General features: G+C 43.2%; 1 protein-coding gene across 1 annotated transcript in view; it reads left to right on the forward strand.

Annotated features, from left to right (window-relative positions):
* Nucleotides 1-15,059, forward strand: part of LOC139553275 (putative cytochrome P450 120) — a 46,404-nt gene that overhangs the window by 8,205 nt on the left and 23,140 nt on the right. Inside the window, exon 9 of the mRNA XM_071365473.1 lies at nucleotides 9,073-9,200. Within this exon, the coding sequence (XP_071221574.1) occupies nucleotides 9,073-9,200 (128 nt within the window). The remainder of the gene's footprint in view (nucleotides 1-9,072; nucleotides 9,201-15,059) is intronic.

Consider the following 15,059-nt stretch of genomic DNA (forward strand, 5'->3'; position numbering starts at 1 on the left):
TCGGCAACAGAGGCGTCGGTGGCTGGCTGGCTTTCCCTTTTTAATCCTTAATTATCTGGTGTCCTTGACATCGAATTGCAACTCCACTTTGTCCCTGTACTGTCTATTTTGCCTCTTTGATTGCCTTACGGAGGTCAAAGCTGGTCTGTTTGTACACGTCCATGTTCCCAGTCACCTTGTCATGGTTAAATGCGGTGGGTTGCGCTTTCAGTTTTGCACAAATGCTGCCATCTATCCACAATTTTTGGTTCTAATCATCACAGTGCATTTCCTGATGAACCCAGTCACCGAGTCAGTGTATTCGTCAATAATATAGGTAAGGGGGCGGACCTTGTAGCCGTCCCGGAAGGGAGAGTAGCAAAGATCAAGAGTTTGTGATGCACGTGTAGCACCGGAGATGTGTTGATAGAATTTAGTTTTCCTCAGATTTCCTTTATTAAAGTCCCCCAGCTACAAAACAATGTGGCCTCAAGATATGCGGTTTCCAGTTTGCACATAGTCCAGTGTAGTTCCTTGAGAGCCGTCGTGGTGTCTGCTTGGGGAGAATGTACACGGCAGTGATGATGAGCGAAGAAAATTATCTCGGGAGGTAATGCGGTTGGCATTTGGTGGTGAGGTATTCCAGATTGGGAGAACAAAAGGACTTGAGTTCCCGTACGTTACCACAATCATACCATGATATTCTAATCATATACATCATATACAGAGTGGGTAACCCGCCTCTACCATCCGCTCTACTGGCCAATGTGCAATCACTGGAGAATATACTGGATGATCTTCGTTCGAGACTCTCCTACCAATGGGACATTAAAAACTGTAATATCTTATGTTTCACCAAGTCGTGGCTGAACGACGACACAGATAATATACAGTTGGCTGGGTTTTCCGTGCATCGTCAGGACAGAACAGCTATGTCTGGTAAGACGAGGGGTGGGAGTGTGTGTCTAATTGTCAATAACAGCTGGTTCGTGATGTCTAATATTGAGGAAGTCTTGAGGTATTGCTCGCCTGTGGTAGAGTACCTCATGATAAGCTGTAGACCACACTATCTACCAAGTGATTCTATATTTTTCGTAGCCGTCTATTTACCACCACAAACCGATGCTGGCACTAAGACCACCTTCAACGAGCTGTATAAGGCCATTAGCAAACAAGAAAATGCTCATTCAGAAACGGCGCTCCTAGTGGCCGGTGACTTTAATGCAGCCAAACTGTTTTACCTAATTTCTACCAGCATGTCACATATGCAACTAGAGGAGAAAAAAACTCTAGACCAGCTTTACTCCACACACAGAGACACATACAAATCTCTCCCTCGCCCTCCATTTGGCAAATCTGACCATAATTCTCTCCTCCTGAGGAAGTACCAGTGACTTACTCAATACGGAAGTGGTCAGATGGAGCGGACTGTTTTGCTAGCACAGACTGGGATATGTTCCGGGATTCATCCAGTGGCATTGAGGAGTATACCACCTCAGTCACCGGCTTCATCAATAAGTGCAGCAACAACGTCGTCCCCACAGTGACTTTATCCCAACCAGAAGCCATGGATTACAGGCAACATCCGCACCGAGCTTAAGGCTAGAGCTGCCGCTTTCAAGGAGCAGGACACAAATCCAGAAGCTTATAAGAAATCACACTGTGCACTCAGATGGACCGTCAAACAGGCATAGCGTCAATACAGGACTAAAATGTAACCCTACTACACCGGCTCTGATGCTCTCCGGATGTGGCAGGGCTTGCAAACTATTACGGACTACAAAGTGAAACCCAGCCGCAAGCTGCCCAGTGACGCAAGCCTACCAGACGAGCTAAATGCCTTATATGCTCACTTCGAGGCAAGCAACACTGAAGCATGTATGAGAGCACCAGCTGTTCCAGACGACTGTGTGAAAACGCTCTCCGTAGCCGATGTGAGCAAGATCTTTAAAACAGATCAACATTCACAAGGCCGCGGGGCCAGACGGATTACCTGGACCTGTACTCAGAGCGTGCACGCACCAACTGCCAAGTGTCTTCACTGACATTTTAAACCTCTCCCTGACCGAGTCTGTAATATCTACATGTTTCAAGCAGACCACCATAGTCCCTGTGCCCAAGAAAGCGAAGGTAATCTGCCTAAATGACTACCGCCCCGTAGCACTCACGTCGGTTGCCATGAAGTGCTTTGAAAGGCTAGTCATTGCTCACATCAACACCATCATCCCGGAAACCCAAGAACCATTCCAATTTACATACTGCCCCAACAGATCCACAGATGACGCAATCTCAATTGCACTCCACACAGCCCTTTCCCACCTGGACAAAAGGAACACCTATGTGAGAATGCTGTTCATTGACTACAGCTCAGCATTCAACACCATAGTGCCCACAAAGCTCATCACTAAGCTAAGGACCCTGGGACTAAACACCTCCCTCTGCAACTGGATCCTGGACTTCCTGACGGGCCATCCCCAGGTGGTAAGGGTAGGCAACAACACATCTGCCACGCTGATCCTCAACACGGGGGCACCTCAGGGGTGCAAGCTTAGTCCTCTCCTGTACTCCCTGTTCACCCAAGACTGCATGGCCAAGCATGACTCTAACACCATCATTAAGTTTCCTGACGACCGGCAACAATGAGACAGTCTATAGGGAGTAGGTCAGAGACCTGGCAGGGTGGTGCCAGGACAACAACCTCTCCCTCAATGTGAGCAAGACAAAGGAGCTGATTGTGGACTACAAACAATCTCACCAAGACAGTTGTGAAGAGGGCACGACAACACCTTTTCCCCCTCAGGAGACTGAAAAGATTTGGCATGGGTCCCCAGATTCTCAAAAGGTTCTACAGCTGCACCATCGAGAGCATCCTGACCAGTTGCATCACTGCCTGGTATGGAAACTGCTCGGCATCCGACCGTAAGGCGCTACAGAGGGTAGTGCGTATGGCCCAGTACATCACTGGGGCCAAGCTTCCTGCCATCCAGGACCTATGTACTAGGCGGTGTCAGAGGAATCCCAAAAAATGGTCAAAGACTCCAGTCACCCAAGTCATAGGTACCGGAGTGCCAAATCTAGGTCCAAAAGGATCCTTAACAGCTTCACCCCCAAGCCATAAGACTGCTGAACAATTAATCAAATGGCCACCCAGACTATATACATTGACACCCCCCTTCCTCGCCCTTTGTTTTTGCACTGCTGCTACTTGCTGTTTTTTATCTATGCATGGTCACTTTACCCCAACCTACATGTACAAATTACCTCGACTAACCTGTACCACCGCACATTGACTCAGTACCGGTACCCCCTGTATATAGCCTCGTTATTGTTTTTTTATTGTGTAACTTTTATTACATTTTTTACTTTAGTTTATTTAGTAAATATTTTCTTAACTCTATTTCTTGAACTGCATTGTTGGATAAGGGATTGTAAGTATGCATTTCACGGTAAGGTCAACACCTGTTGTATTCGGTGCATGTGACAAATACAATTTGATTTGATTATAGTTACTCCACAATACTAACCTAATTGACAGAGTGAAAAGAAGGAAGCCTGTACAGAGTACAAATAATCTAAAACATGCATCCTGTTGGCGTCAATGCACTAAAGTAATACTGAAAAAAAATGTTGTCCTGAAATCAAAGTGTTATGTTTGGGGCATCATGTTATGGGTATGCTTGTAATTGTTAAGGACTGGGGATTGTAAATGTCACTGTAGGCACTGTATGTGTTTGCGCATGTGTGTGTGTGGATAGAGACCTGTGAGTGTGCATATCGCCAGTGCAGGTAGAGTCACTGCAGATAGTCCATACAGATAATCCGGGTAGCCATTGATTAGCTATTCAACAGTCATCATAGGCGCCAGGCCTTACATGGCATCATTAAGGTGGCGGATTAAGATTCCTGAGCTTTCGGAAAGACGTGAGTAATCCTCTCAAGTGGAACGGGGGTGTGTGCAGCGGCATTTTGAGCATGTCCTGTTGTTGCTTGCTGGTGGAATATTAACTCTGAGGTCAGTGAGTCTCACTGTTCTCTACAATGGACTGACTGGAGATGATGTTGCTGAGCTAGTTTCCACTCTGGACAGTCAGAAATAATGAGGAAACACTGACAGACCATCGCCTCTTCTAGACTCTTTCTTTCCTGCTCTAGCTAAGCCACTGCGTTCATTGACTTAGCCCTGGACTCTTAGACATCATCACACTTTGCCTGTAAAGTCCTCTGCAACAATCCCTCTTGGACTCACGCACTTTATTCTGGAGCTCATGAAAGGCTTTATGTTTCACGTCAGCCGCTGCATCCCCTTTGTGCCAGCCTATGATCAGAGATGATCCAGACAGCAACTCTTGAAATCCAGACCCATCTCTGCCCATGTTGTGGTTATTTATTTCCCTCAGAACCCAGAGCCCCAGCCAGCCCCAGCCCAGCCCAGGTGGGCCCATATGCTGCCTGCTAATGGGGTTATACATAAAACATCCTCATCTGGCCAACTGCCTGCCTGGCTCCCTGATAGCAGGATGTGCATGTCACTGGGAATAAGGACCAGGCCTGATGAGGGGCTGTAGTCTACTGGGGACCTGTGATACATTACTGTAGCTCCTCAGCTTCAATCAGCCCTCTTTAAAAGCCAGGGATCATGAATACAGACATCCTAAATATGTGATATCTCTTTTCCCAGTTTTTAAATCGTTTTCATAGAATCTTATTTCCCCAGAATCTCTGCTACTGTACAATGATCAGTGTTCCTTTAAAAAAAACAATGATCAGTATTCCGAGAAGTGTTTTGTCTAGCACTCTGCAGTGTGGAGACTCATTAAGCAGTGTTTTTCAGAGCCTGTGTGCGTGTGTTTGTGTGTGTGCTCGTGCCTGCGTGAGTGTGAACCGTGTGTGTGAGAGAATGATCTCTGCTCTGCTCTGAGAGGAGGCTCTCTGTCTCTCCCCCTTGATAAACAGGAAGCATCTTTTCAATAATGACACCTCAGTGCTTCTCTGTGATGGACTTAATGCCTTAACAAACACCCCACTGCCTCTAATTGAGTTAATGCCTTAACAAACACCCCACTGCTTCTAATTTAGTTAATATTTTAACAAACACCCCAGTTCCTCTAATTGAGATAATGTTTTAACGTCTTATGGCTGGGGGGCAGTATTGAGTAGCTTGGATGAATAAGGTGCCCAGTGTAAACTGCCTGCTACTCAGGCCCAGAAGCTAAGATATGCATATTATTAGTAGATTTGGATAGAAAACACTCTGAAGTTTCTAAAACTGTTTGAATGATGTCTGTGAGTATAACAGAACTCATATGGCACGCAAAAACCTGAGGAAAAAATCCAACCAGGAAGTGGGAAATCTGAGGTATGTAGTTTTTCAACTCTTTGCCTATCCAAGATACAGTGGAAATTTGGTCCGATTGCACTTCCTAAGGCTTCCATTCCATGTCAACAGTCTTTAGAACCTTGTTTCAGGCTTCTACTGTAAAGGAGGAGAGAATAAGAGCTGATTGAGTAAGGGGTCTGCCAGAAGGCCATGAGCTCATTCAGGCGCGCTCACGTGAGAGGTAGCTGCGTTCCATTGCATTTCTAAAGACAAAGGAATTGTACGGTTGAAACATTATTGAAGATTTATGTTAAAAACATCCTAAAGATTGATTCTATACATCGTTTGACATGTTTTTACGAACTGTAATGGAATTTTTTGACTTTTCGTCTGGCCTGCGCGTCATGAATTTGGATTTGTGAACTGAAGGCGCGAACAAAAAGGAGGTATTTGGACATAAATTATGGACTTTATCGAACAAAACAAACATTTATTGTGGAACTGGGATTCCTGGGAGTGCATTCTGATGGTGATCATCAAAGGTAAGTGAATATTTATAATGCTATTTCTGACTTCTGTTGACTCCACAACATGGCGGGTACCTGTATGGCTTGTTTTTGTGTCTGAGCGCCGTACTCAGATTATTGCATGGTGTTCTTTTTCCGTAAAGTTTTTTTTTAATCTGACATTGCTGTTGCATTAAGGAGAAGTTTATCTAAAGTTCCATGTATAACACTTGTATCTTTTATCAATGTTTATTATGAGTATTTCTGTAAATTGATGTGGCTCTCTGCAAAATCACCGGATGTTTTGGAGGCAAAACATGACTGAAAATAACACGCCAATGTAAACTAAGATTTTTGGATATAAATATGAACTTTATCGAACAAAACATACATGTATTGTGTAACATGAAGTCCTATGAGTGTCATCTGATGAAGATCATCAAAGGTTAGTGATTTAGTTTTATCTCTATTTCTGCTTCTTGTGACTAGGTACTCTCTTTGGCTGGAAAAATGGCTGTGTTTTTCTGTGACTAGGTACTGACCTAACATAATCAGATGGTGTGCTTTCGTCGTAAAGCCTTTTTGAAATCGGACACTGTGGTGGGATTAACGACAAGTTTATCTTTAAAATGGTGTAAAATACTTGTATGTTTGAGGAATTTAAATTATGAGATTTCTGTTGTTTGAATTTGGCGCCCTGCACTTTCACTGGCTGTTGTCATATCGATCCCGTTAACGGGATCTCAGCCGTAAGAAAACACCCCAGTTCCTCTAATTGAGTTAATGCCTTAAAAAACACGACACTGCCTCTAATTGAGTTAATGCCTTAACAAACACCCCACTGCCTCTAATTGAGTTAATGCCTTAACAAACAGAGCGAGAGGGGGAGAGAACAGATGAAGAATGAATTATTCCTCTGGATTCTCTCTCTACGTTTTTTGCCAGTCTAAAAATATTCAGTAAGTAAATAGTGATTACTAATTATATACAAAATGTATGTTTCTATAATTACAAACCTCAGGTTGTTTCTACCATGATCATAGCAGCACTGTATGTGACTCTAGGATTTCTAGGAAAATCAACCATTCCCACATGAAAAAATACTTCAGTATTCTGTAGTAAACTGCAGTATACTTAAGCAATACGCCATGAGGGGGTGTGGTATATGGCCAATATACCATGGCTAAGGGCTGTTCTTAGGCACGACGCATCGCACCCCCGAGGTGCCTTATTGCTATAATAAACTGGTTATCAACATAATTAGAGCAGTAAAAATAAATGTTTTGTCATACCCGTGGTATACGGCTGTCAGACAATCAGCATTCAGGGCTCTAACTACCCAGTTTATAATGTAGAATACTATACTACAGACTGTAGTATCCCTTGATCATGTGTAGTACTTATTATAGACTGTTGTAGTATACTGTAAAATGCTATGGTAAATACTACAGTATTAACCGCAAAAATAACACTGTGTAATGTTCGCAAAAACACTACAATCAGCAGAAACACTACACTTTTTGTACTATAGTTAACACTACAGTATTTCATTTGCATATATAGTTGAAGTCGGAAGTTTACATACACTTAGGTTGGAGTCAATAAAACTTTTCCAACAACTCCACAAATGTCTTGTTAACAAACTATAGTTTTGGCAAGTCGGTTAGGACATTTACTTTGTGCTTGACACAAGTCATTTTTCCTACAATTGTTTACAGACAGATGATTTCACTTATATTTCACTGTATCACAATTCCAGTGGGTCAGAAGTTTAAATACACTAAGTTGACTGAGCATTTAAACAGCTTGGAAAATTACAGAAAATTATGTCATGGCTTTAGAAGCTTCTGATAGGCTAATTGACATCATTTGAGTCAATTGGAGGTGTACCTGTGGATATATTTCAAGGCCTACCTTCAAACTCAGTGCCTCTTTGCTTGACATCATGGGAAAATCAAAAAAAATCTGCCAAGAACTCAGAAAAGAAATTGTAGACCTCCACAAGACCACGCAGCCGTCATACTGCTCAGGAAGGAGACGCGTTCTGTCTCCTAGAGATGAACGTACTTTGGTGCGAAAAGTGCAAATCAATCCCAGAACAACAGCAAAGGACCTTGTGAAGATGCTGGAGGAAACAGGTACAAAAGTATCTATATCCACAGTAAAACGAGTCCTACAGTATAGCAAGGAAGAAGCCACTGCTCCAAAACCGCCATAAAAAGCCAGACTACGGTTTGCAACTGCACATGGGGACAAAGATCGTACTTTTTGGAGAAATGTCCTCTGGTCTGATGAAACAAAAATAGGACTGTTTGGCCATAATGACCATCATTATGTTTGGAGGAAAAAGGGGGAGGCTTGCAAGCTGAAGAACACCATCCCAACCGTGAAGCACAGGGGTGGCAGCATCATGTTGTGGGGGTGCTTTGCTGCAGGAGGGACTGGTGCACTTCACAAAATAGATGGCATCATGAGGATGGAAAATTATGTGGATATATTGAAGCAACATCTCAAGACATCAGTCAGGAAATTAAAGCTTGGTCGCAAATGGGTCTTCCAAATGGACAATGACCTCAAGCATACTTCCAAAGTTGTGGCAAAATGGCTTAAGGACAACAAAGTCAAGGTATTGGAGTGGCCATCACAAAGCCCTGACCTAAATCCTATAGAAAATGTGTGGGCAGAACTGAAAAAGCGTGTGCAAGCAAGGAGGCCCACAAACCTGACTCAGTTACACCAGCTCTGTCAGGAGGAATGGGCCAATGTTAACCCAACTTATTGTGGGAAGCTTGTGGAAGGCAACCAGAAATGTTTAACCCAAGTTAAACAATTTAAAGGTAATGCTACCAAATACTAATTGAGTGTATGTAAACTTCTGACCCACTGGGAATGTGATGAAATAAATCAAATCTGAAATAAATCATTCTCTCTACTATTATTCTGACATTTCACATTCTTAAAATAAAGTGGTGATCCTAACTGACCTAAAACAAGGAATATTTACTCAGATTAAATGTCAGGAATTGTTAAAAACTGAGTTTAAATGTATTTGGCTAAGGTGTATGTAAACTTCCGACTTCAACTGTACCCTGACCATTCCCCTCCCCCATATCTCAATTTGCAGAAGTCTGCAAAAACCCTACAGTGAAAACTACAGTCAAGTCTGCAAAAACACTAAAGTACTATAGTATTTATACCACGTTGAGTTATTGTCAAATGACTGCCCTCACAACTCAATACCAGTCTCCTACTGTTTTATTCACTCCAAAGGACACTACTCTGGGAGGCTTCCACATTCCCAAGGGTTACGCTGCCATGTACATCAGCCACGCCATCCACCGCGACCCGGAAGTGTTCCACCAGCCAGAGGACTTCCTGCCAGAGAGGTGGAGTGGAAGGTGAGGACTTTACACAGAAACCCTTCTCTTTTTGCTTTTACAGTAGCATTGTTCACTTCTCTGCTCAAACAGGCCAACCTCCACCTATACTAAGATCTTCTGTCTGAGCACACAACTGTGCCTCAGGGTTAAACAGTTTACCAAAACAAAAGGAGTGTTTTGTTCGGACCTTGTCCTGTCTCTGTGTGTGTGCCTCTGTCCATGCCGGTAGCCAGGCTGCAGCTGGAGTTAAGCAGTTTTCTCAGTATTGTCTCTTTTTCTCTCTCTCTCTTTCCTTCTCTCTCTTTTTCTCTCTCAGCTTTTTTTTTGTCTACCAGCTTTCTCTCTCTCTGTGCAGGGTTTTATTCTAGTATTATTCTCCCTCTTTCCTTTACCGTGACCTGGGTGACCCCTTGCATTCTCCAGCTCACTTCACAGACACCTGGGCTCCGGTTTAAAAATAACACCCTCTGTGCTGAGAACATGTTATGTATTCTCCCGTCCTCCCTCTCTTTCTTACTTACTTGCTTTCTTTTGCTTTGAAACTTTCTGTGTGTGTTTGTGTGTGTATACATTAGGTTGAACTCTTTACTCCAGTGTTCATGAGTTCTCTTGAATCATTAGAGAGTGTGTCCTCTGAGTGCATCATGGAGTCCAGGCTGGAAAAACAGCCAATTATAAAGGTCTCAGGACAACTCTCACATACTCTCAAATTTCCAATAACATATCCACATATGTACTCTATTTTGTCTAATACCTTTAGAATATAGCCCATGTAATGTAAGGATTTTATATTTTTGCCATTATTGGATGATGAGCTCGAGATTAACATTTTAATTATGCTGATGATTAATCTATTCAATGGAGTTATCATCTGGTGTTGCCTGTGGTTCTAAAGGAGGAACTTTTATATTGTGAGCTCATATTGTCCTGTTCTGAAGGATTTACCATAGAAATAGATAAATCCCATAGATATTAATGTATCTTTATCTCTATTCTATGGGAGAGGCTGATCATGAGAACAACTGAGTATCAGAGATACTGTTGCTAAGGCTGTCAATGCTAAGCGCCCAAAGATCTGGCAAGAGACAAAATGAGTCATACAGTTATAGTGTTACAGTGAAATTCTGTGGTAAGACTGTGATAATGTCTGATAAGCACATTATAACAATGTGTGAAATTCATACCATGACTGATGAATCAATAAACAATGTTCAGGGTAGGTGCTCTGATGATGAGGGGGGGTCACTGAGAGAGAGAAAAATAGTAAGACGGTTAGAAAGGTGGAGACAGTGAATCGAACTGGCCTAATTGTCATTTGGATGCACACAGATGCTGCCCACTGCTGCAGGGCATGATCCATGGTGGGACCTGGCTTGTCCGCCGTGTATGAGGTCACAGTGAGTGGTGGTTCATTTCCTGTTCCTGTCTCACCAGCTGTGACGGCCTCTGCTGAGGGTGGGGCTTCAGACTACTGGGGGGTGGGGGGTAGCAGAGCTCAGTGAGAGGAGAGAGGCCTGAGGATGGCAGGGGATGGGGAGTAGCTGTGCTCAGTGAGAGGAGAGAGGCCTGAGGATGGCAGGGGATGGGGGGTAGCAGTGCTCAGTGAGAGGAGAGAGGCCTGAGGATGGCAGGGGATGGGGGGTAGCAGTGCTCAGTGAGAGGAGAGAGGCCTGAGGATGGCAGGGGATTGGGGGTAGCAGTGCTCAGTGAGAGGAGAGAGGCCTGAGGATGGCAGGGGACGGGGGGTAGCAGTGCTCAGTGAGAGGAGAGAGGCCTGAGGATGGCAGGGGATGTGGGGTAGCAGTGCTCAGTGAGAGGAGAGAGGCCTGAGGATGGCAGGGGATGGGGGGTAGCAGTGCTCAGTGAGAGGAGAGAGGCCTGAGGATGGCAGGGGATGGGGGGTAGCAGAGCTCAGTGAGAGGAGAGAGGCCTGAGGATGGCAGGGGATGGGGGGTAGCAGTGCTCAGTGAGAGGAGAGAGGCCTGAGGATGGCAGGGGATGGGGGGTAGCAGTGCTCAGTGAGAGGAGAGAGGGATGGGGATGGGTAGTGGTCGACCCCCCCAGGGAAAATAAAGCCCCATCTGCCGGTAAGGAAAGTGAACAGCAAGAGAGAGTTTTGACACACTGCTCTGGTGATTATCCATGAGCATCATGCTCTATGGCAGCAGGATGGAAAATGTGAGTTAGACTAGTCTAGAGACTCACTCATCTAGGCAGTTTAAGCTCAGTGTTGCTCTTTTTATTATATTGACTCATATCTCCCTCGCCTGTAGTGCTTCTGCTAAGTCATTTGAGTCAAAATGAGACATAGCACAATATGTGGAGGAAAAAGTAGACCGATAGAGAATATTGTATGGATATGCACCAATGGAAAGTCATCAAGTAGTCATCAATCAGTAGTCATCAACAGGATGATTGGCTGCTGTAATCCTTCTATACGCACGCTCACGCTCACACACACACACACACACACACACACACACACACACACACACACACACACACACACACACACACACACACACACACACACACACACACACACACACACACACACACACACACACACACACACACACACACACACAAAAGGTTTAAGTGAGGGGAAGCTTTCAGTACTGCCTGTGTCACATGAAGAGTAGAGAGACATTCAGGGGGAAATGCATTAGAAAAACACATTTTAATAAAAACCAGGGGGAAAAGAACTATAATACATTTTTCATAAATGGAATTGTGTTCATTATTTTTTTGTATTTTTAAAAGCACTGCATAAAGAGAGAGGGAGGGGCTATGTTTACGTGTTTATGTTTTACAAACAGTGACTGTCTGGGAGTAATGTGGATGAGTTCAGAGCTACAGATGTAGGATCTTAATTTGAGCCAGTTCACTATGTCAAGTAAATAATCATACAGTATCAGGAAATGTGAATTATTATTTTGTAGGGGGGTTGATACATTTTTCGTAAGGTAAAATCAAGTCTGAAATTTCAAAGTGGAAATTACATGCTTAAGAAGCCTTTTTAAACCTCAAATGCACTACAAGTTAAATTAAGATCCTACATCTGTACACAGACAGGCTGGCTAGTTTTCATTTTGGGTTGAGTTTAATATGAAAGTGTCCATGTGCTGTATAGGAAAATAAACTAAAGGGGTTAATGGTGTTGTTTTTATTGTTGTGGCGTTGCTCAAGTCAGGAGAGCTGTCTGCTTCTCATGCAGTTTGATAGTAAAGCAGAAATACTGTAGAAAGTGATTCAGCCATTCATTAAATTGGCTTGCGAAAGCAGCTACACTTTAAATATTGTATCACTTATTTCTGACTTATAGTTAAATGGGCTTGTGAAGCAAGAGTCCCAAATTTAAGTCTTCGACATACTTCTGTCTTATTATTATTATTTTTTAGCATGCTACTCCTTTTACACCGTTGAAACTTTAAAACGTGGAGACTGGATTGGAGTTGCTTGTATACAACTTTTTGATCTATTTTATACTTTTTAAACTACTAACCTTTTTGTCCTTTTTGTCCTCCATCCGCTTTCAGGATATTTCCTCAGTATTCCAAAGGCCCCATTATAACATCACTTCCAACATTCCATTCACTGTAAATTCAACAATGCAACTTATGACCACTTTGCCAACAACTTAGACAAAATGTTAGAGGGTATGACATCTTGTAGCCCTTCTTTGCTATTCAAATCTGAAGTCGGAAACAAAAATATCTATTACCAATCTAACGATACAGCTGTTTTAGTAACCGCATAACCAATCAATCAATCAATCAATCAACTACTGACCACAACCACACAACTACTGTCCACAACTACTGACCACAACTACTACTTACCAAAACTACTGACCACTACTGACCACAACTACTGACCACAACTACTACTTACTAAAACTACTGACCACTACTGACCACAACCACACAACTACTAACCACACAACCTCTGAACCACAGATGTACTGACCACAACTACTGACAAACACTACACAACTACTGATCAGAATTAATGACCACAACTACTGCTCTGGTCTGCACTAGATCGGGTCCAGCTCTGGTCCTGGGCGTAGCTAGCTAGCTCTGGTCTGCACTAGCTCTGGTCTAGCTCTGGTCTGCACTATAAATTATAACTACTTAAATGTGCTTAAATTAGCATATAATACCCACCAACAATAATTGTAACTCTTGAACATCTAGAGACACCAAACCAAATTGTTCAGGCTATCCTATCCTTCAATTAATCTTTTCAACTACCTACTTTTTCAATTATAACCAGTCACCAACATTAGTACTGCAGACACTACTACAACTATAACTTATTTCAAAAACATGCATATTTTAAAACAAGCACACCACATTTTATTCAGAAATGTACTTTTCAGTGATCTTTTTTTATTGTATTTATTTGTTATTCAACCTTTGTTTAACTAGGCAAGTCAGTTAAGAACAAATTCTTATTTACAATGACGGCCTACCAAAAGGCCTCCTGCGGGGATGGGGACTAGGATTAAAAATTAAATAAAAATATAGGACAAAACACACATAACGAAAAGAGAGACAACACAACACTATATGAAGAGAGACCATGGCAGCAACACATGACAACACAGCATGGTAGCAACACAACATGACAACAGCATGGTAGCAACACAACATGGCAGCAGCACATGTTAGCAGCACAAAACATGATACAAACATTATTGGGCACAGACAACAGCACAAAGGGCAAGAAGGTAGAGACAACAATACATCACACAAAGCAGCCACACCTGTCAGTAAGACTGTCCATGATATAGTCTTTGAATGAAGAGATTGAGATAAAACTGTCCAGTTTGAGTGTTTGTTGCAGCTCGTTCAAGTCGCTAGCTGCAGCAAACTGAAAAGAGGAGCGACCCAGGGATGTGTGTGCTTTGGGGACCTTTATCAGAATGTGACTGGCAGAACGGGTGTTGTATGTGGAGGATGAGGGCTGCAGTAGATATCTCAGATAGGGGGGAGTGAGGCCTAAGAGGGTTTTATAAATAAGCATCAACCAGTGTGTCTTGCGACGGGTATACAGAAATGACCAGTTTACAGAGGAGTATAGAGTGCAGTGATGTGTCCTATAAGGAGCATTGGTGGCAAATCTGATGGCCAAATGGTAAAGAACATCTAGCCGCTCGAGAGCAGCCATACCTGCCGATCTATAAATTACGTCTCCGTAATCTACCCTGGGTAGGATGGTCATCTGAATCAGGGTTAGTTTGGCAGCTGGGGTGAAAGAGGAGTGATTACGATAGAGGAAGCCAAGTGTAGATTTAACTTTAGCCTGCAGCTTTGATATGTGCGGAGAGAAGGACAGTGTACCGTATAGCCATACTCCCAAGTATTTGTATGAGGTGACTACCTCAAGCTCTAAACCCTCAGAGGTAGTAATCACACCTGTGGGGAGAGGGGCATAATTATTATCAAACCACATGACCTTTGTTTAGGAGGTGTTCAGAATGAGGTTAAGGGCAGAGAAAGCTTGTTCGCCACTAAGAAAGCTTTGTTGTAGAGCATTTTAACACAAAATCTGGGGAGGGGCCAGCTGAGTATAAGACTGTATCATCTGCATATAAATGGATGAGAGAGCTTCCTACTGCCTGAGCTATGTTGTTGATGTAAATTGAGAAGAGCGTGGGGCCTAGGATCGAGCCTTGGGGTACTCCCTTGGTGAGAGGCAATGGCTGAGACAGCAGATGTTCTGACTTTATACACTGCACTCTTTGAGAGAGGTAGTTAGCAAACCAGGCCAATGACACCAATACTCCTTAGCTGTCCCACAAGTATGGAATGGTATACTGTATCAAAAGCTTTGGCCAAGTCAATAAAAATAGCAGCATAACATTGCATA

The sequence above is a fragment of the Salvelinus alpinus genome, chromosome 1 (genome assembly GCF_045679555.1).
Source record: "Salvelinus alpinus chromosome 1, SLU_Salpinus.1, whole genome shotgun sequence".
In the NCBI taxonomy this organism is placed as follows: Eukaryota; Metazoa; Chordata; class Actinopteri; order Salmoniformes; family Salmonidae; genus Salvelinus; species Salvelinus alpinus.